The sequence below is a fragment of the Scardinius erythrophthalmus genome, assembly GCF_964197995.2.
Source record: "Scardinius erythrophthalmus genome assembly, chromosome: 10".
Lineage (NCBI taxonomy): Eukaryota > Metazoa > Chordata > Actinopteri > Cypriniformes > Leuciscidae > Scardinius > Scardinius erythrophthalmus.
Genome location: NC_138230.1, coordinates 18542879 through 18564059, shown reverse-complemented (window position 1 = coordinate 18564059; position 21181 = coordinate 18542879). Strand labels below are relative to the sequence as shown.

Genomic DNA, 21181 nt, shown 5'->3' with positions numbered 1-21181 from the left:
GAAACAATTTATTTTATTATACAATTTAAAATAATATCACATGATTAGCCTACTTCTTTATTGTATGTTATTTTGAAGTTTGGTTGGTGTTGCAGAATCTAGCCTATTAACCACATTTTATTGTTTTAAATCAACAGATCATACTGAGAGACCAACAAACACGTTTAGGCTGGTAAGTACTAAGAAATTACAACAGACCTGTAAATGATAAACCCAATTATTATTTTGCTTTCAACAACAGCAAAAAATAACACTCTACTGAGTGCTCAGGGTACTAATAATTTAGAGGAACAATATTTTGACGCAGGAGAAACCAGCGACCGTATTTCCGTGTAACACCGGAAGTTGAAGGAATGACATTCTACTGCAGGACAAGCACGAGACTGTCATTTTGAGTACAGTGATGGGATCGAGCTGAATAATTTGAGCTGTTGTGTGTTGTACGATAATTTTGTAAATAATAAAAATGACAGCGTTGACGTGTAGATTTATTAGTCTTGCTGATGGTTTGCTAAGAGGAGCGCCAGTAATCGTTTGCCGAACTGGAGCAGCGCTGCAGAGGTATTTGATTACAGTTAACAGTTACTAACGGAAAAAAAACCCAGAATGTTATCATAAAAGAATATAATCCCTAAATCAAGATCGTGTAAATCTCACATATACCATATACTCGATTAATAATTTGATATCAATAATTTTGAGTTTGAACTGTGCATATAAAGCAAATCTTATTATATAGGTGTATTGGTAAGTAGGATCACATTTAACAATTTTATGTAGTCTCACTGTCAGTTGTATCACTTTTTAACGTGATATTTACGTAAAAAGCGTGACAGTTACCATCATGCCACTTTTTTTGTGTGTTTATATCTCAGCAGAACTCCTGTCATTCATTGTGTAAGGACGCATCGGACGAACACATGGTGGGATGAACACCTCACAGAAGATAATGCTTCGTTTCTGAAGAAGATTATTACAGAAGAATACCAACAACTGACCGCATACAAACTCAACCCCCTCAAGGATGAACCCTGGCCCAGACATGAGTGGGTGGAAGGTGGGTCAGGTCACATCGCACAAACTTTTAAGGACTTATTTATAGCATAAAACTTAAAAAAATATTTTTAGCACAGGCACATTTAAAGATTATTTTATAGAATTGTACTCGCATTGTACATTTTGGTTTGGGTTTTTTATTCAAGTAGAATTTTCTAAAATGTTTGTTTTCATTATATTGTATTTGTGATATCATGATGTTAAATATGTATCTGCCATGTAATAGCCGTGATGCTGATATGGCAATAAACTCAAATACTTGACTTGGGTCACAACACAAGAAGTCTTATGTGGTTGTCATTTCCTCTCTGGTCCTAGAGGATGCAGCCTGCAGGATTGTTTACACTGATGCTTGATTGATACTTCAGTTTTTGTGGTTGTATTGATTTGTAATCTGCATCTCCTTAGGGAGTCGGAGAGTCGGTCTTGTGGCCGTCAAACTCGGAATGATGCCTGTGTGGACCAAATCTGGAGAGAGACATGTGGTTACCATGCTACAGGTAAACAGGATCAAGTTCATCACTTTATTACAGAGGAGGAGATGACGTCACTGCTATAGATCTTGTATGTATAAGATGTAAAAAAAAAAAAAAAAAAAAAAATCAATTGTACAGAGAAACACAAAAGTTTTCCCTCAGTTTTCAGGTTTAAAAGCCATTGCATTGCTAAGTGAAAGGGAAGAAATTAAATTGTATTATTGTAAAATGAATGCACTTATATTTCTTATATTAATCTATTCACAAATAAATAGATTTATAATATCCACAAAAAATGTAGTGTTTCACAAAAATTTATAAAATTCACAAATTAATAAAATGAGATTTGCAAACAAAACAATATTTACAAACTATTGTAATGCTCTCCTAGCAAGTCAAACCTCTGCAACTGATCCAGAATGCTGCAGGTAGAGTGGTCTTTAACGAGTCGAAGAGAGCACATGTCACTCCTCTCCTCACAAAATTGTGCGACGTTTGCCTACAGAACAACCACTGGGTCTACTCCCTTTTATCTAAACTCATTACTTCAGACCTCCGTGACCATTTTCAAGTAAGGCTGAAGACACATCTTTTTCGGCAACACTTGATCCATTAATACTAACACTTTATCTTCTATTACATATCTATTATCTTTATTTATATAAAAAAAAGTACACGTACTGGGTTAGATTAAACTGGGAAGGGTCATAGCACTTGCATATTGTTGTCCTATTGTTGGTTTAACTGCTTCTGTTGTTCTCATTTGTAAGTCACTTTGGATAAAAGCATCTGCTAAATGAATAAATGTAAATGTAAATATGTTTTATGTCACAAACACTACTCTGCCTGGGATTCATTTGTATTCATTGTTTCCTGTGCATTTGTTGATCCCTGCATGCATTTGTGGATTTTGAAACACTTCTAGCGTCAAGACGTGCAGACAAATAAGTGGACTCCACCCACCGTCTACTTAAGCCAATCCGATAACGGCCCCATAGAGCTGGTAAGTCCCGCCCCTTCCGCTAATCCCCCTGGACCTCTAGGTTGAAAAATCGTCAATGCAAGTGAATGGGAGAAAAGAATTATTTTCTGGTCCCGTTTGAGTTTTGCTCAACTCTTGACTACAAGACTACAACTCTTCGCTGCTTTCGACGCGTTTGAAACGTCAACACCACTAGCACACGGACACTAGCTCACAGATCCCGCTAAACATGGCTGTGACTTTGGTGCACTTCACCGCCTTCTTTCAGGGAGAGGACAAAATCGTTGAGGTTGGCGAAAACCACGGGTAAGTCAACTTTATGGGGTTGACGTCACATAGGCGACATGTAGTCTTTCTCGTTATGTCCTTTCCACAACTGCTAGCCGAAGAATCATACAATATACTGTCAAACTCGTAACATGAAAAATTATATAAAAAATTCACAGATAACATATGTTCACATTCATGGCACAATTCAAACGGGACCAGAAAATAATTATTTTCTCCCATTCACTTGCATTGACGGTTTTTCAACCTAGAGGTCCAGGGGGGTTTTACGGATGGGCGGGACTTACCAGCTCTATTGCTCTGACCAATCATTGCCCGCTCTCTCTCCAACCAATCACGATTTGCAAAATTTGCTTTTGCGGGCCTGCCCTGAAATAACTTTGATCAGATGTTTAAAAAAGATGTGTATCAAGTAGGGGTGTAACGATACACCAATGCCACGGTTCGGTTCATATCACGGTTTTGGAGCCACGGTTCGGTTCGGTTCTGTTTGCTGTGGGGGCAGGGTTCATGGCAGGGCACCACCAGCAATAATAACACTAGAGTCACTTTAAACTTAATAAAAACAACAACAACAACAATAATTTAACTTAACTTTATTCATTTTATACATTGGCTTCATGTTTTCTTTAGAGCAGTTAGCACACCTGAGTTAACTAAAATGAAATAGCCTAAATGTCTCCACTGACTAGTCAGAAATAAACTGCACACCTGAGTAGGGTTGCCAACTTCAGAAAAGTAAAATGTGGGACAATTGTGGTTCTTTATAGGAAAATGAGGGACACTCAAAATATTTACTGTATCGCACAATCTACATAATTTCAGTGTCTGCAAACTGTAGTTAAGTATAGGCTATGTTTAAAAGGTTATCAGACAAACACATTTGTATTGCTTAACCTATTTATGTTCAATCTAATTCTAAAAATAATTTTAATGTCATACAAAAAATATGTCACATTACAAACAAACCACCATTCAAAATAACCGCATTTATCTGAAATGGAAAGCTTTTTTAACATTATACATAGGCCTACAGTTCAAAAGTTTGAGGTTAAGATTATTTTTTGGGGAAAGTAATTAAAGAAAGTAATTGCCTACTTTTATTCAGCAAGGATGCATTACATTAATCAAAAGTGACAGTTCATTTATAGTGTTACACAAGCTTTCTATTTCAAATAAATATCTTATAATCTTTACATTCATCAAAGAATCCTGGGGGGGGGGAAATAAAACCGTTTTAAACAAATAATAATCAGAAATGTTTTGTGAGCATATTATTCCCTCAGGTAGATTACATGTTTTCTTGCGTGGCTGGATGTTGGACTCATGAACAATAATCACGTTGTTTGCATTCGCCAAAAGTGATTTGCCGAAATCAAAACGTGGACAGTGAAAGGAAATTACCGTTAGCGCGAGACGAGTCCGGCTTGAAGCGGAAGCGGCCAGACGGCAAAGGATTATGTTCGCAAATCAAACAATGATTAAAAAAAGCTGTGATATGTCATCATATTGGATGATGACAGGTGTCAATGATCATTCTCAAGATTCGTGATCAGCACTGCTGCTGTTGCTGCTGTATCAATATCAGTCCGTGGTTGTGACCGCAGGGTCTTCAATCACAATATGCCATGGCGCGGAGTTGCCATCCTGAAGTGCGTATGTAAACTCCCGAGCGTGATCGATCACCCAAATCACGTGACATGCACTTTATTTAGTAAATAATATTATAATAATATTTATTAAAACTACAGCTCTTATTAGTTGTTTAAAGTGTATTCATTAATTACTATTTAATCAAATGTCAAGGAAGAAAAAATAGTTTTGTGACAAAGTGAAGTGAGAGTTGGGAGCAGGGGGCGGGGCACGTTCGGTTCGACATGAGAGTATCGCGGTTCGAACCGTGGCTGTTGTATCGCGGTTTTTCGGTTCGGTTTGAATATCGTTACACCCCTAGTATCAAGCCAAGGTACAGTATTATATTTTATGAGCCTTTGAAAAGGCCAGAAAAACAACACTTGACATCTCTGTTATGGGAACGTCACGTTATTCAAGATAGAACAGAAAAGCATTAATAAGTAGCTGACTAATGAATAACTCATTCAACCTCGTGATAAACATGTGAGTTTGTGTTGCTTGGTTTTTATTTTTATTGTGTATATGTAACTCTTGTATTTTTATAATTCAGTTTTTGTCATGAAGATCGCCACAGATGCTGACATGGCATAAAACTATAAACCAATAAAACTATACTGATACTTTGAGTTTGTGTATTAGGTGAAATTACTGTCACACAACATACATTATACACTAACAAAACTCAAGTACAGCTGCAGCGAGACTCATACTGTAACATCACCCGGTGATGCTTGCGTCCGGTGTAGAGAGGGTTTCACTGATCATGATGCTCAGGATCTGTGAATGATCATAATTTGTGTATAATCCTGAGTTTATCCTGATTCGCTGATTCTGATGAAATATAAAGAAGCCTTAAACTCCAATAATCTTTTGGAAACGGGGTCTTTTAACCACACAAATAGCACTTCAGCTCAGTTTGAACAAAGCACCCATAGAATACTGTTCCTTTCAGTGGTGCAAAATGAATCTGTTCCTGCACAGAGTGTAAAGCCAAACGTGATTGGTTGTAGCGAGAGCGTGCTATGATTGGTCAACGCAATGGGGCGTTATCTTATTGGCTTGAGTAAACAGTGGGTGGAGTCCACTTCTTTGTGTATTTGTCTTGATGCTAGAAGTGTTTCGAAATCAACATAAGTGTGCGGGATCTACAAATGCACAGAAAGCACACAAATGAATGCCAGGCAGAGTTTTTTTTGTGACACAAAACACATTTGTAAAAAAAAAAATTATTTGCAAATCTCATTTTATCTATTTGTGAATTTTATTTATTATTGTGACATTTTTTACATTTATTTGTGGATCTTAATCTATTTATTTGGAATAATGCTACAATTCTAACCTCATATTCCTCACCTAAAACAGTAAGTCAAATATGTATGCATGTGTGTTTTAATATAGACATTACTGTGCAGAAGACTTGGGCATGTTAGTAGTTAAAAAAAAAATGTATGTATATATATCTTTTGCTGTAGTGTTCCAATAGAAAACATCAGTTTACATTTCCAGACTTCCTTTTTGACATTAATTGTAATAGTCCAGTGAGATTTTTGTTTGCACAAGCCAATATGTTCCACTCAGAGATCTAAACTCACCATCATTGAGTCCGTCTGAAGAAACTGAGAAGAAACTGAGACAGACTAAATCCAAAAGAACTGCGGCAACGTTGAAGAAACCTAGTTGCAAAGCTACAGTACTGTAAAAAGTTTTCGGCACTTGTGTAGTGCTGTAGTATGCTGTGAAGTGTGAATGCTTTCAAAGATAATGTCATAAATAGAATTTATTTATGAATTAACTTATATTAACTAAATCAAATCAATATTTGGTCTGGCCACCCTTGCGCATAGTTTTTCAAGTAGCTTTGCAGGTCGTTTTCTTCAAGAGTCGTTGCTGCAGTTCTTGTTTGCAAATGTAAACTGATATTTCCTACTGACACTCTGCAGCAAAAGGTATAAATAAAAGGCTTAACCTTTTTTTGGTGGGTGAAAATGCTAACGTGCATAAGACTTTTGCACAGTACTATATATATATATATATATATATATATACACACACACACACACATTAATAACAAATCTAATAAAAAATTTGAATAATTTGAAACATAAAAAGACTTTACATAGTATGGTTAATTAAGATTCAAAAACTCTCATCAGAAGTTTCTCTGGCATTCATGCTGTGTAGTGTCTTAAAAATCAGATGAAAGTTTATTGATTGTTATGAGATTAACTATCAAATTACATTTTTAAACTTTATTTTTATTTTACCTTGATACTAGTCTGTTTATATTTTTATCACACCCAAATCTCTCTCTCAGGTGCAGGACTGTCATGTGGTGAAATATCTATCAAAGGAAGAGTATAATGGGAAGACAGCAGCTCTGATCGTGGGTGGAAAAAACGTCTCTCCGTTTCACGTGAGTTAGAAATGTCTTTAACGTTTTTCAATAAGACTGATCTTATCCACACACTCATAACGAACTCTTGTTTCTTCACCTTTCTGGCGATCCTCGTCCTCTCTGAGGTGGAACATGATAATAGACTAGAGCTGTTCTGTTTCTGTGGAGAGGAAGTATAATAAGACCTGAAGAGCTCCTGGAGAGAAATTACTGAGTAGTAGATACAGAGGTCACCTTTATTTGTGTGTGTGTGTGTGTGTGTGTGCGCGCACATGTTAGGGGAAAGAAACATCTAAAATATAATTCTATGGAGATTGTAATGAAAAAAAAAACTTTGCTCTGTGTCACTTTTTTTTATTTTTTTTTGTCAGTAAGCTAGTGTGTGTCTGTGTGTCATCTGTCTATATTTGACATCTGCCACCAAGTGCTGCTTGAAGTGTAATTGTCAATTGTCCTGACCTTTAGTCTGAGCTTTCAGTCTCTTTGCAGTCAGTCATCTCCCAAAACACAGTAGAGCAGTTTAGGTTTAATGTATTCTCTTTTTCTTCACCTTTTCTCCTTTTTAAGGATTATGTAAGTTAGTAAATCACTTGAAGCAACTGAAAGTCTTTCTGTCTTTCCCTCAGAGGCCAGAGGGATATTTAGAGATTTTCCGGAATGCAGGAGTTCCTCCCAAACAGAAACTCACCACATTTTGTGTGTCAGACAACAGCATCATCAAACCAGGTAAAATCAAGTCAAGTCACCTTCTTTATATAGCGCTTTTAACAATATAGATTGTTTCAAAGCAGCTTTACAGTAATAATAGGAAATTAAAGTAACAGAGATTGTTTTGGATTTATAGCAGCTCTAGAATAAAGTTATTGTCCAGCTAAAGTTAGTTTTGATCGATTCACTTCCTTTGCAAAGATCATTAGTCATTAACTTAGGGGCCGCTTACACGACACCGTTTTTACAGAAAACCCTTAACGCGCTCTGGCCCGCTCACTTGCACAACAACGGTGCCTGGTGACTCGAGAACGCAAACCTTGAAATAGGTTCCAAGGTACAAGCCTTGAAACATTTTGAAAAAAAAAAGTTATCTCGCAAACTTCAAAAACGTGAACCTGTGAAAACGCTGACACATGCGTATTATGTGTTTAGTCTATAGGTATGCGCATTTGAATATATACAGTGGGGAGAACAAGTATTTGATACACTGCCGATTTTGCAGGTTTTCCCACTTACAAAGCATGTAGAAGTCTGTAATTTTTATCATAGGTACTCTTCAAATGTGAGTGACAAAAATCCAGAAAATCACATTGTATGATTTTTAAGTAATTAATTTGCATTTTATTGCATGACATAAGTATTTGATACATCAGAAAAGCAGAACTTAATATTTGGTACAGAAGCCTTTGTTTGCAATTACAGAGATCATATGTTTCCTGTAGTTCTTGACCAGGTTTGCACACACTGCAGCAGGGATTTTGGCCCACTCCTCCATACAGACTTTCTCCAGATCCTTCAGGTTTCGGGGCTGTCGCTGGGCAATACGGACTTTCAGCTCCCTCCAAAGATTTTCTAGGGTTCAGGTCTGGAGACTGGCTAGGCCACTGCAGGACTTTGAGATGCTTCTTACGGAGCCACTCCTTAGTTGCCCTGGCTGTGTGTTTCGGGTCGTTGTCATGCTGGAAGACCCAGCCTCGACCCATCTTCAATGCTCTTACTGAGGGAAGGAGGTTGTTGGCCAAGATCTCACAATACATGGCCCCATCCATCCTCCCCTCAATACGGTGCAGTCGCCCTGTCCCCTTTGCATAAAAGCATCCCCGAAGAATGTTGTTTCCACCTCCATGCTTCATGGTTGGGATGGTGTTCTTGGGGTTGTACTCATCTTTCTTCTTCCTTCAAACACGACGAGTGGAGTTTAGACCAAAAAGCTCTATTTTTGTCTCATCAGACCACATGACCTTCTCCCATTCCTCCTCTGGATCATCCAGATGGTCATTGGCAAACTTCAGACGGGCCTTGACATGCGGTAGCTTGAGCAGGGGGACCTTGCGTGCGCTGCAGGATTTTAATCCATGACGGCGTAGTGTGTTACTAATGGTTTTCTTTGAGACTGTGGTCCCAGCCTCTTCAGGTCATTGACCAGGTCCTGCCGTGTAGTTCTGGGCTGATCCCTCACCTTCCTCATGATCATTGATGCCCCACGAGGTGAGATCTTGCATGGTGCCCCAGACCGAGGGAGATTGACCGTCATCTTGAACTTCTTCCATTTTCTAATAATTGCGCCAACAGTTGTTGCCTTCTCACCAAGCTGCTTGCCTATTGTCTTGTGCAGGTCTACAATTTTATCCCTGATGTCCTTACACAGCTCTCTGGTCTTGGGCATTGTGGAGAGGTTGGAGTCTGTTTGATTGAGTGTGTGGACAGGTCTTTTATACAGGTAACAAGTTCAAACAGGTGCAGTTAATACAGGTAATGAGTGGAGAACAGGAGGGCTTCTTAAAGAAAAACTAACAGGTCTGTGAGAGCCGGAATTCTTACTGGTTGGTAGGTGATCAAATACTTATGTCATGCAATAAAATGCAAATTAATTATTTAAAAATCATACAATGTGATTTTCTGGATTTTTGTTTTAGATTCCGTCTCTCACAGTTGAAATGTACCTATGATAAAAATTACAGACCTCTACATGCTTTGTAAGTAGGAAAATCTGCAAAATCGGCAGTGTATCAAATACTTGTTCTCCCCACTGTATATGCGCAGGCGTGTAGTCTTTCTTTACAAATTGACCTCAACAAATAACTCGTCAGGCTGTCGTTTTTTAGTAGCCATGTGAACTGGAATTAAAGTCACCTGTCAGAAGTCTTTACTTTTACCGGATAAAGAATAAAGTTGTTTCAGCAGTATAATTACACGTTTGAGTGAATAAACCTTATGATGTTTGTGTTTTAAACCATATGACATTAGGTGTTCGTGTTTTTATGTTTTGTATTTTGTTTTGTTTTATCTAGGCACTCCTCTCTATGCAGCTCACTTCCGTCCAGGACAATATGTGGACGTCACAGCGAAAACGTGAGTCAAATATAAACGCGCACAGAGCACCTTTTAAGTTGTGATGTCATTTTCTCATATATTCCAGCTTAATATGTAGAGACTATAAAACCATAAATAATCCATTTGTAGATTCATCTGACCTTTAAACAATGTGGCTCGATCAAAAAATGACTGTTTGTTTGACCAGCCCAGCATTGTAACATTGGCTCAACCAGTGGCGTGAGTTTGGGATAGGACTCTTTGTCTGCTCAACCAGTGGAAGATGGGAAATATTTCTGCCATTATTTTTTGAATTTCCATTTAATGATACTAACATGCATGATGTTTCATTGATGATTGAACCAACACCATGGGCCCTATCATACGCCCGGCGCAATGCGGCGCCAGCCGTTAAGTGTTTTTTGCTAGTTTCAGCCCGACACAGTTATCATTTTCACGTCCTACGCCACGTTGTTTAAATGGCAAATATATTTGCGCCCATTTGTTTGCCCATGGGCGTGCTGGTCTGAAAACGAGGTGTGTTCAGGCGCATTGTTGGCATGTTGCTATTTTGAGGCAACTGAAATGGACTGCTCCATTGACCAACAAAAACCTGGTCTAAAGTCAATGGCGGGATTTTTTTTTTTTTTTTTTTTTTTTTTTGTTATTTAAAGAGCGCGTTATCTGTAATGTGCGCCTATAGGGGGGTCCACAATGCATGTACACTCTGCTTATTACACACACAGGGATGCGCAGCAGCACACAGACATGCCAATTATTAAAAATAAAAGGATTACTATGTAAAAGATTGTTATTGTGTACATAAAGATATGGTGGAATCCGGCTTGTTCCAGTAGATGGTCTGCTTGCATGTTTTAACCTCGTGCACAAGCTAATCCGTTTGCTCTCTGAAGGCGCGTTCAATCTTTCCGCCATGTAAATAGCGAATCCGCCATGGTGCAAGTGCAACTGGCTTTTAAAGGGAATGTTTTTTTTGCACGTTACGCCCAAAACACACCCATTACTCATTAAGAGAATAGGGACAACCGACCATTTTTCCCGTCGTTAAACTAGCAAAAGTGGATTCGGACACGCCCTAAGTGCACTTGCGCTGTGCGCTTAGATCGTTAAAATAGGTCCCCATATATTGTCCCCTCATTCTTAGATTAATTTTTAATTCAAGTTTTGCGGCAGAACTGTTTTTTTGCACTCTTGACTTAAATGATATGAAAGGGAGATGCGTTTTTCAAACCGTGACAAATCTTTAAGATTGACTGATATTTTAGTCTGTAGAAGCGTGCCGTGCATCCTACTGTTCCAAATGGCCTGATCTCTCTCTCTCTCTCTTTCCCTTTTACCCCCTCCCTTCCTCCATCCATCTAATTTGAAGAGTTTCATTTTCTCATCAAATAATGAGTGTGTGAATCTCAGGGAGCGAGTGCCAGGGTCGGCTCGGCTGAGAGTCACTTCAGCTCTTTCTGCAGTAAATCAGCCAGAGATTTCCTTTCTACACAGATTTACACTTGATCACTTGATTATATCTGTGAGAAAGGCCTTTGAGAAACCACAGAGAGACTTTCTCCAGCCTGTAGGTCATTGATAAAACAGCAGTAACTATCCTTGGGAATTCACAGGAATTCATTGTCATTTTTCTATCTGAATAATAGAAAAAGAATCATACTCAAAAATACTTTACAATATGTGCAGTTGTGCTTTTAAAAGGGGACCTATTAGGTCCCCATAAAAAAAAATAATAATAAAAATGTCCCCAGAGAGTGCCTGTGAAGTTTGTTCAAATTACCCCACAGATAATTTATTATACCATGCTGTAATCGCCCCTTTTTGGGTGGAAGGTATCTTTAAATGCAAATGAGCTGCTGCTCCCCACCCCGCTTTCCAGAAGAGCGCGAAGCCTTTACAGATCGTAAAGGGCATCAACTTACAAAACAAGTTTGTTTTTGATCATCTGTATTGCCGTTACGCTCACGTGACATTGCAGTTCTTTGTCATCATGAAAGTTATTTATTTGCTTGCGTTTTAAAGAAAATCTGGATAAACTTCAGGTATGTGGTTTTCTGAGCACACACATCTGAAGCGTGCACATATAAAGCCAGCTGTCACACCACGTGTAGTAAGGCTGTCACTTTTTATTCGATATTCGAATATGCATTCGAACATCACGTTAAATATCCGAAATCGAACTATAAATAAACTATCCGGTTTTTAAAGTGCCATGTTTTGCCCATTTTTTACAGTCTATGATTATTTTATTGTTTGCCATCTCATCCAGTAGCGGCCGCTCTAACCGTATCGTAGCGTAGGCCCATGACCAAATCAATCGAATAATAGCCAGCTTGTTTCGAAAACGGAAGATAACTACAAGACTAAAGAGACCACGCTATAATTCCTGCCTATTACACACACATGACCCACAGAAAAGACGCGTGTGTCAGTATTGAGTTCTCTTTCGGCCTTGAACAAACCTCAGAACACAAATTATGCCAAATGTCCGTTTTGTCGAGTGTCCTAATAAGAGCAGTCTTAAATTATTTAAATAAAGTCTTAAATGAACGTAGAGATGTGAGAAAATGTGTCAGATCGCGTCTCTGTCCGCAGCGGCTGGTCTTAAAGTGTCATTAATGTTAATCAAAGAACAATGGTAAGAGAGTAAATTACTCACTCAGACTCGGCGCCAGGAGGATTATTTTTATGTACCGGTAGCCTAATAATCATGAATGCACTCTGCTATCTTTTAACACTTCTTTTTCGCGCAAAAGAAAACCTCTTCATGAAGCGCAGTGAATATATTCGAATACATTGCTTGATATTCGATATCCGTTCGAATTTGATTTTTCTCAAAAGTGACAGCCCTAACGTGTAGTGTGAGCACTAAACAAAGTTCTCTTTCGCATCTTATTGCGCTTAAACTGTCAAATACACACAGTTCACATAAACACAGTTGGTTATGTCTGTGAACGTAAACAGCTGGGAAAGAAATCGCATGTGTATATTAGATCTGTGTATAAAGTGGCTGCCGCTGAATGTACAGCACCTGCTGCTGTATGCTGTTAATGTGAATTAAACAACAAAAGAAAAACGGAAAATCACTCACTGCTCTTAAATCACTCACTGCTCTTAATTGAAAAACTTTAGTAGCTTTAATAAGAATCAATTTCTTACTTGAATGCCGCTGTTAAATGCTGTACCGAGGACATAAACATGGCTAAGCTAATAGGGCCGATTCCATCGCCAGTCGTGGCCAGGGCCTGTTATATTGTGACGTCACAATGCTTAGCATTCCTGAACAGCTCATTTTGAGAGACGTTTTCTGATTTAAGGGGAAAAATAACAAACGGAGTGGATGGATTTTTAGCAAAATAGGGTGGTTACATAATTGACACGTAAAAACACAAAGAACTTCTGTTTGTTTCTACATATTAAGCTGGAAAAGAATGAAGTATTTTGACATTGAAAGTAATTACTCCCATCACCTTTTTTGAAGAGAGCCTTGCTTCAAAGAACTCTTGATTAATCATAGCATCTGAGTTGTGTCAGCCCTATTTCACACCTGAGATCCTGCCTACCTGCAGCTCCATCCACATATCTCTTATGTTGTTACACAGCATATAATAACTGAACGTTCTTTTTACATCTTTACGGCATTACACTGTTGATCTTTTTAATTGTAGAATTGGCAAGGGTTTTCAGGGAGTAATGAAGCGTTGGGGGTTCAAAGGTCAGCCAGCTTCCCATGGACAAACTAAAACGCACAGGAGGCCAGGCGCTCTGGGGCCGGGAGGGGTGAGTGCTTTTATTTCTGAACTTGTAGTGTCACTTCATGCTAATAAATTCCATTCAAAAGTTTGGGGTCAGTAAGATATTTTTTTTTTAAAGAAATTACTTTTATTTGGCAAGTATGCATTAATTGATCAAAACTTTTGAACTTTTCTATTCATCAAAGAATCCTCAAATAAAGTATCCACAAAAATATTAAGCATTACATATTAATATTTTGTGGCATCAGCATATTAGAATGATTTCTGAATGATCATGTGACACTGAAGACTAGAGTAATGATGCTGAAACTTCAGCTTTGCCATCACAGGAATACACTACATTTTAAAATATTTTAAAGTCCCCCTGTGGTGAAAATAATGTATTTAATGTTGTTTATATGTTTTAATGTGGTGTTTTTAATATGCTTTAAGACACACCATGTGAAAATTCATAAGTCGACACCATTGCTGAAGATTTGCTCCTTAAAACTGCAGTTTACCAAAGAGAGTCTTTGAAATTAGAAGTTTGAAATCGCCCCTGTTCTCTTTGACGCAAACATGTTGTAAACAATCCCGTCAATGTGCAGGGTGGTATTTAGCAAAGCATTAACTATGCTGAGAGTGCGAAGCAGGGGGGTCTGAAAAGAAGCTAGGTTATCCTGGTATATTTTCCTGTTGATATGAAAAATCAGGTACATTTAGCAATATATATGATGTACATTACGATGTTATGGTGAACTTTATGCCTTTCTCCTCTGACATTCTGAGTTGTTCGAAGCGTTTATAATGCGGATTTTTAGAAGGCAGCTGTCTGACTGTCATGTCTGACATGGTTTTTGTAACATTAGCAACACATTTTTAGCTGTTTGATAACAGTCAAGCCAAAGGCTAATCATATTAATTACCGTTATGTGTTCGATGTAGAGAGCAGTACATAAAACACATTACCATTCACTCTTCCTCTTCTTATGAATCAGTTTCTGGTTCAACCATGTATGACTGAATTAAGCCAGTATTTCCACTTGCTATTGTGTAGCGCTTACTAAAGTAGCACTAAAGTTGAACTAGTGGATCAGGTATTCTGAGCTGGTGTTAGTGAGTGGAGGCGGGGGCCAATTTGCATATTCATAGATCAGCGTCTACTAAATGAAGCAAGGGTTTAGAGTTATATTAAATCAATTTTTAGGCATGAAAATGTATTTTAATTGGAAAAAAACATTTAAATATGCCATTTTGGTGAACAAAGATTGGTTTTAAGTGATAAAATTGACTACAGGCAGACTTCAAGATAGGAAACAGTTATTTTTAAATTATATATATATGAAGTAGTCAATCATTTTAGCACTTAAAACTAATCTTTTGATATCTATCTATCTCTATTATTGACTACAGGGGGACTTCAAGATAGGAGTTATCTTGTAATAGGCCTAAAACAGTTATAGAGTAATAAGTATAGATTTTTAAAAAGATTTCTTTAAGTTTTCTGCAGTTGTACCTGTTTTAAAATTAAAAGCAGTTTTCCACTGTATATGACCTTTGGTATCATTTAAAGAGCATAAAGATGTCTTAAAGTATATTTTTTTGCAATCAAAATGTAGATCTATGTCTAATATTGGCCGATATATATTGCTTTCAAAATACTTGTATATGTAATTATGGATAATCAGTATCTGCGCTAACATTTCCATAATGCATTTATCAATGTGCGCTATTTTTTTTTTTCCTGTTGATCTTGGATGTTAATATCTAGGGTGGATCTGTTGCAACGGAAGCTGCCGTTCAATCCTGATTGGAAATTTTGTCCCAGAGATACTAGGAACTGATTGAATTTTTTGCTCAGGAACACAATATATCCCTCTTAAAAATTTTCAGATATTGAAGCACTTTCTCAAAGGTTTCATATCAGTCATTTCAGCTAGCCGTAACTGTCCTGTATGGTCTCTAGAGTGTTTAGCGTGACCTCAGTGTGCTCTTTGAATGGTTAATGGATGAGTTAAGTGACTTGTCTCCTCTCCATCAGGATCCAGCAAAGGTTTTCAAAGGAAAGAAGATGCCAGGCAGGATGGGAAACATATATGACACTGTTCATGGATTGAAGGTACATCGACGAGAATGCACAAAATGCCTTTTTATATCTTTTAGATATAGCACACACAATTTCAAAGCTCAGCTGCTGTATCATAATATCTTGTGCTTAGGAGGCATCTAATGTAAAGTCACCTGGTGTCACAGTGAAAGATTGTGTGTGAGTGTTTGTAGTTTCACTAAGGTCTTTTCTCTGGCAGATATGGAGGGTGAACACCAAGTATAACGTCCTCTACGTCAACGGTTCCGTACCGGGTCACCGCAACTGTATTGTTAAGGTAAAACGCCTCACACATACTCAAACTCCCAAGTATGCCAAGTAACAAGTACTTGTCCTCAGGTAGAATATCTTTTCATGAAGGACCTTCTCCATCTTTGCTTTTATGTTCTCTGCTTCGTCACTTTCAGCAGCATTTAGCTAAAAAGGTTTGTGTACTGTACTGTCCATGCCAACACTAGCACTGACCTTGGCATGCTAATACACACTCGTGCTGAATCATTTATCCATATCAATGCACAGAAGCGTTCGTGTGTGCAAAGTGAATCTACCATATGTAGTCAGCATTTTGTCTCGTAGAGTCTGCTTGCATACACACTCAACCGAAAGTTGATCTCAAAGTGCGACTTGTTCAACAAATGATGACATCATAGTACTTAGTCGAGTGTAGTAAAAACGGCATTATAAACTTGAGGCAATGTTCTTGTCCAGTTGTCTAAACGTTGTGCTTGCGTTCACTCGATCAGGTTAGAGACACGGTTCTGCCCACTCGGTTTGAGAAGAACAAGAGCCCGCCGTTCCCCACGTTCTTTGCTGATGGAGACGAAGAGCTCCCTGAAGACCTCTACGATGAGGACATGTTCCAGTTTGGGGAGCCCATGCCTGAATGAGGTTGTGATCCCACAAGTCTTCTTGCTTACGCTGGTTTAAAGGACACTGGCATGACGTGACCCTTGAATCAGAGTCTTTCATCTCTAGTGGATTCAGCCTCGCTGAGCTCAAAGACTTTTAAAGACGAGATTTTGTCAAGTACAAACATTCTGTGTTACAACTGGATCATGTTAAAGTGTCAAGCGCAGTTGTGTATTAAAACAATAAAACCTGTTTGATAAAATCTCTGCATTTCTTGTATGTTGTAGCATTAAAAAACTGAATTAAACAAATACTAAAAGTTATACATTTGATTTGACAATCTCTGGAAAAACTAGAAGATACTCAACATTAATACTTAATATTAAACTAAACTACATGCACACATTCATCTTATTTCAATTTGTGTGAGTTCAAAACATTTGATAAATGTGATAAATCTACTCCCCTAATATGATAGTTTTTCAGAAGCTCACCTGTAATTAAATGAGCTAAACCTTTTATTGATTACTTAACCTCATTATTATAAGTTGTTTATTTTTGTGACTGCGTATGTAAGAGTTGTCAGCATTTCTGGACTTATTTGACAATCTGCTTAATGGACATAAAGTTGCAAATACATCAAACTGACAGCAAAACTCTGTAAGGATACCCTGATGGGATACACTGTGCTGACCTCTGTGCATTAGAAAAGAGAGCGGGAGGAGGCGGCTCAGACGGAGGGATGAATAGATGCTGACAATGGTTGACATTTCTCCCTCTCTCTCTAAGTGAGGGGAATAAATCAAGGCATAAATGTTGCATGAGTTAAAGCTCACTGACTGATGAAGGGAACGAGTGTGTGTGGATGGAGTGGCTACATTAGTCCAAAGCCCTCAAACACTGTTTGTTACACAGCATTGTAGAAAGGTCACGTATAAACACTTCATATGTATGTTTTCTTCTCCCATATTTGTCTTTTTCTAAAGACACACCAGCATAGTAACAGATACAGCTAGTGGGCATTTTTTGGAAATACAGCAAACAAAACAAACAGGTACTCAAACTAACAACCTTTTAAACATGTGATTTGACTGGAATTTTTATTTTAATGGAAAAAGTAAAAAAAATTCTACAGTAATAACCTGTTAATTGGTTAAAAAGTAAAATTACTATAGATAGATATTGAGCACCAAATCAGCATATTAGAATGATTCAGCTTTGCCATCACAGGAACAAAACAAATTTTAAACCCTCAAAATAGAAAACGTTAATTTAGATAATATCTTAATAATATTACTGCTTTTACTGTATTTCTGATCATATTTTGACTGATAGTATATATTTACCTATTTTTCTATTTTTCCTTTATTTTAAAGTGTTTATGTAGCATGTTTTTAACAACAATGCATGAATTAAAAGTTTGCATTGAGATGAATTTTACCTATTTTCTTATTAAATTACTTGTATTGCCTTTTAAATATAAATTGGACCACATTCCAAAAAGAGCCGCAGCTTACTTGAAATCAGACTATATGTACAATACAATTACTAGGGTGCATATATTATTATTATTATCCTTAAACAATATAGGCCTTTTATAAACTATAAAATATACAGTGACCAACATTACTTCATGCTATGACTTGGCCACATGGCCACTGTATTGGTAAATAAAAAAATGGTGGAAATCAGCTGCCAGTTTACCATAATTACAAGATTTTAATCGTTTCAAAGTCATTAGCCCTGGAATGTCTGAGGGCAACAGATGTGCTTTCTTAAAGATAACAAGCTGCGACCCTCATGCATAATAACAGAGCTGTCGCATATTGTGTTCATGTATTATTCAGTCAGAAATGTTCGCTTGTTTGCACTACAGTTTGGAGACACCGTCATTACCGTCTGCACTGTGCATTACATTTTAAACCAAGTCTTAATTTCTGCTTTTACTTTTCCCCATCATGATTCACAACTGTCAGCGTGGATTTCTTAGATAAGATGTGAATGTTGGCCGTTTAGTTATGTGTCTATTTATAACAATTCATGTTTTATGAAATGCGACCGACACATGATAGCGCTGCTTTGTTCAAGGGACCCGGTTTCTGTCAGAAAGACAACATCGAGGGTCTTCGGATGCCACACTGCTCTTATAATGCGATCCATCAAGATTTAACCCATATAAATCCTAACAGACCCACATACGCATGTGTCAGATGCCTGACCTAGTAATATGTTTTTGGGCTTCCCGTAGACATACATAATGCAAAGAGTTTTTTTTAAATCTCAGTACCATCATCGCTTGAGTGAATTCCCTGATGTCAGCACTGCACTAAAAACTGTCTTATCAAGCTTGAACGGCACTCGGTTGTTTTCTGGCTCTGCCCCCCTAAGCATGGCACATCTGCGCCCTTGCAGAGTTTCTAGGGGTGTGCGTGGACCCCAGTGAGAGCATAATGCCAAACGCTTTGCCAATCTCCCAATCTAATCCTCTGAACACACACACACATCCTGTCCCTCCAGATTTCCGCCCCAAATCGCTCTTGATCACTCCACTGAACCTCACAGCGGTCACACCCCCTCCTGTAACCACACCTGCTCAGCACAGCACGCCTCCTCTGCATACACACTCATACACACACATCTCTGCCAGATGCTGATGGAACGAGATATACAAGCCAAAGATGTGTCCATTTGTGTCAAGGGTCAGAGTGCTAGAAACCACAGAGGAGGTCATCAACAGTGAATGATGGCTCGTTTAAAAGGGATAGTTTAGCAAAAATGAAAATGTATTTAAAATAAATAAATAAAAATAGTATTACTACTTCTTTTGTGGAACATAAAGAAGATATTTTGAGGAACTTTTAACTGTTTTGTCTAAACAATTAAAGTCAATGGGGTACAAAACAACATTGGCCCCCATATGTATTTTTATTGTATGGACAAAAAAAAAAAAAGTGACACGAGGATGTATAAGCAATGACAAAATATTCATTTTCATCCAATTCAAAGCCATACCTCTCACGATGTTTTGTCGTCTTAATTTACGCTTCCAGTCAACTTGGCAACATTTCAGCAAATGTATATTCTCAGACTTAAACCAATTTATCAGAAGGTTTATGCTTAAATGTTTGAAATTATTTCTATAATAGATGATTTGGTGTAGATAATGAAGTAAAAAGCAACCATCAAGTGTGGTGGTTGAATAGTTTTTCTCTCTCAAATTTCACAGACACCAGGTGATTTCATCAAGTTCAGCATCTTTGATGATCCTGGAGCGACATTCCAATCAGCCAATCAGATTTGAGGTTTACAGTTTATGGCCTGGTTTCATAGACAGGGCTTCGATTAAGCCAGTATTCTTAGGACATTTAAGTAGCTTTTATAAACGTGACTTAGAAAGAACATTACTGATGTGCATCTTGAGACAAAACAGTGGCACTGACATATTTTAAGGTATATCAGTACAAGTTGCTTTCAGTTGAAACAGCTCAAACATGCATTTTAGTCTGGGACTAGGCTTGAGACTTGTCTGTGAAAACCTGGGCATTAGGCTAGTTTAGGCTTACAACCAGGGTTAGGTGCATGTGCATCTACATCAGTGTTATTCTGCTATCATTTCCCTCTGATTTTAGAGATAACTTATGGGTAGGTTATGGTTTGGGGTAGGGATGGGGATTGGACACAATTTTCAGACAGAAATGTTGTTCCAGGACATATCTTACTTGGCAAAATCACACTTCTCTGGAGTTGACATTGTCATGGGTGTGTGTGAGTGGTTCCTGTGAATGCTGTGTACACACACACACACGTTTTCATGTTTATGGGGACATTCCATAGACATAATGATCTTTATACTGTACAAACTATTCTATCCCCTTACACTAACCATAATCCTAAACCTACCCATCACAGAAAACTTTCTCCATTTTTACAATTTAAAAAAACATCACTTAGTATGATTTATAAGCTGTTTTCCTCATGGGGACCAAAAAAATGTCCCCACAAGGATTTCGGATTTCAGATATTGCCATCTTTGTGGAAACATTTTGTCCCCATTATGTAGTTTTTACCAGGCCGCACACACACAAATTCAGATCATTATATCCACCTTATTTTGCAATGTGGAAGTATGCCGTTTTTCTGTGACACCGGAAGCCTTGCACCTTCAAGTTACAAATGGCCATGTCCGCTCATGTTAAAAATGAGGTGAAAGACACGTGAGATTATAGTCTACAACTTTCATAGCAAACCAAAATCCACGTATTATTAAATAACAGGCTGTGTGAATGACTGGAAAGAAAGCTCTGGGAGAAACGGTGGGGGTTTAACCTCAACCAGGAGAAGTCCTGTGGCCTGCGTGCTCTCTGTTACCCAGCATGCACTGCTCTCTGCGATTAGCATCTATTAATATTAAAGAATGTGTTTTTTTTCCCTTACAAACCAGCACACCATCATCCAATCGTCACGAGCGTAGAAATGCCACCACCATTCCAGAGAAAACTGATCCTTTGATCTTCTCCGGTTACCACTCACACCTCCGTCTTTCCATTATCCTCTTATGGAGCTGAGCACACTCAAACTTTCTTGCTTTGTTAACCCATTCAAATCTTTTCTTTT

General features: G+C 37.9%; 1 protein-coding gene across 2 annotated transcripts; it reads left to right on the top strand.

Annotated features, from left to right (window-relative positions):
* The first annotated feature begins 270 nt into the window (after positions 1-270).
* On the top strand, positions 271-16967 carry mrpl3 (mitochondrial ribosomal protein L3). Of its 2 annotated transcripts, none has more exons than XM_081376415.1 (10): positions 271-561; positions 876-1057; positions 1465-1556; positions 6752-6850; positions 7459-7558; positions 9835-9895; positions 13546-13657; positions 15653-15730; positions 15918-15995; positions 16462-16967. In XM_081376415.1, the coding sequence occupies exons 1-10, from the start codon at positions 467-469 to the stop codon at positions 16603-16605; spliced, it is 1041 nt and encodes a 346-aa protein (XP_081232541.1). In that variant the 5' UTR covers positions 271-466; the 3' UTR covers positions 16606-16967. The 2 variants fall into 2 exon arrangements, with proteins under 2 accessions (XP_081232541.1, XP_081232542.1); XM_081376416.1 differs by having other exon boundaries at positions 341-561; positions 879-1057; positions 16462-16889.
* Positions 16968-21181: the final 4214 nt, after the last annotated feature.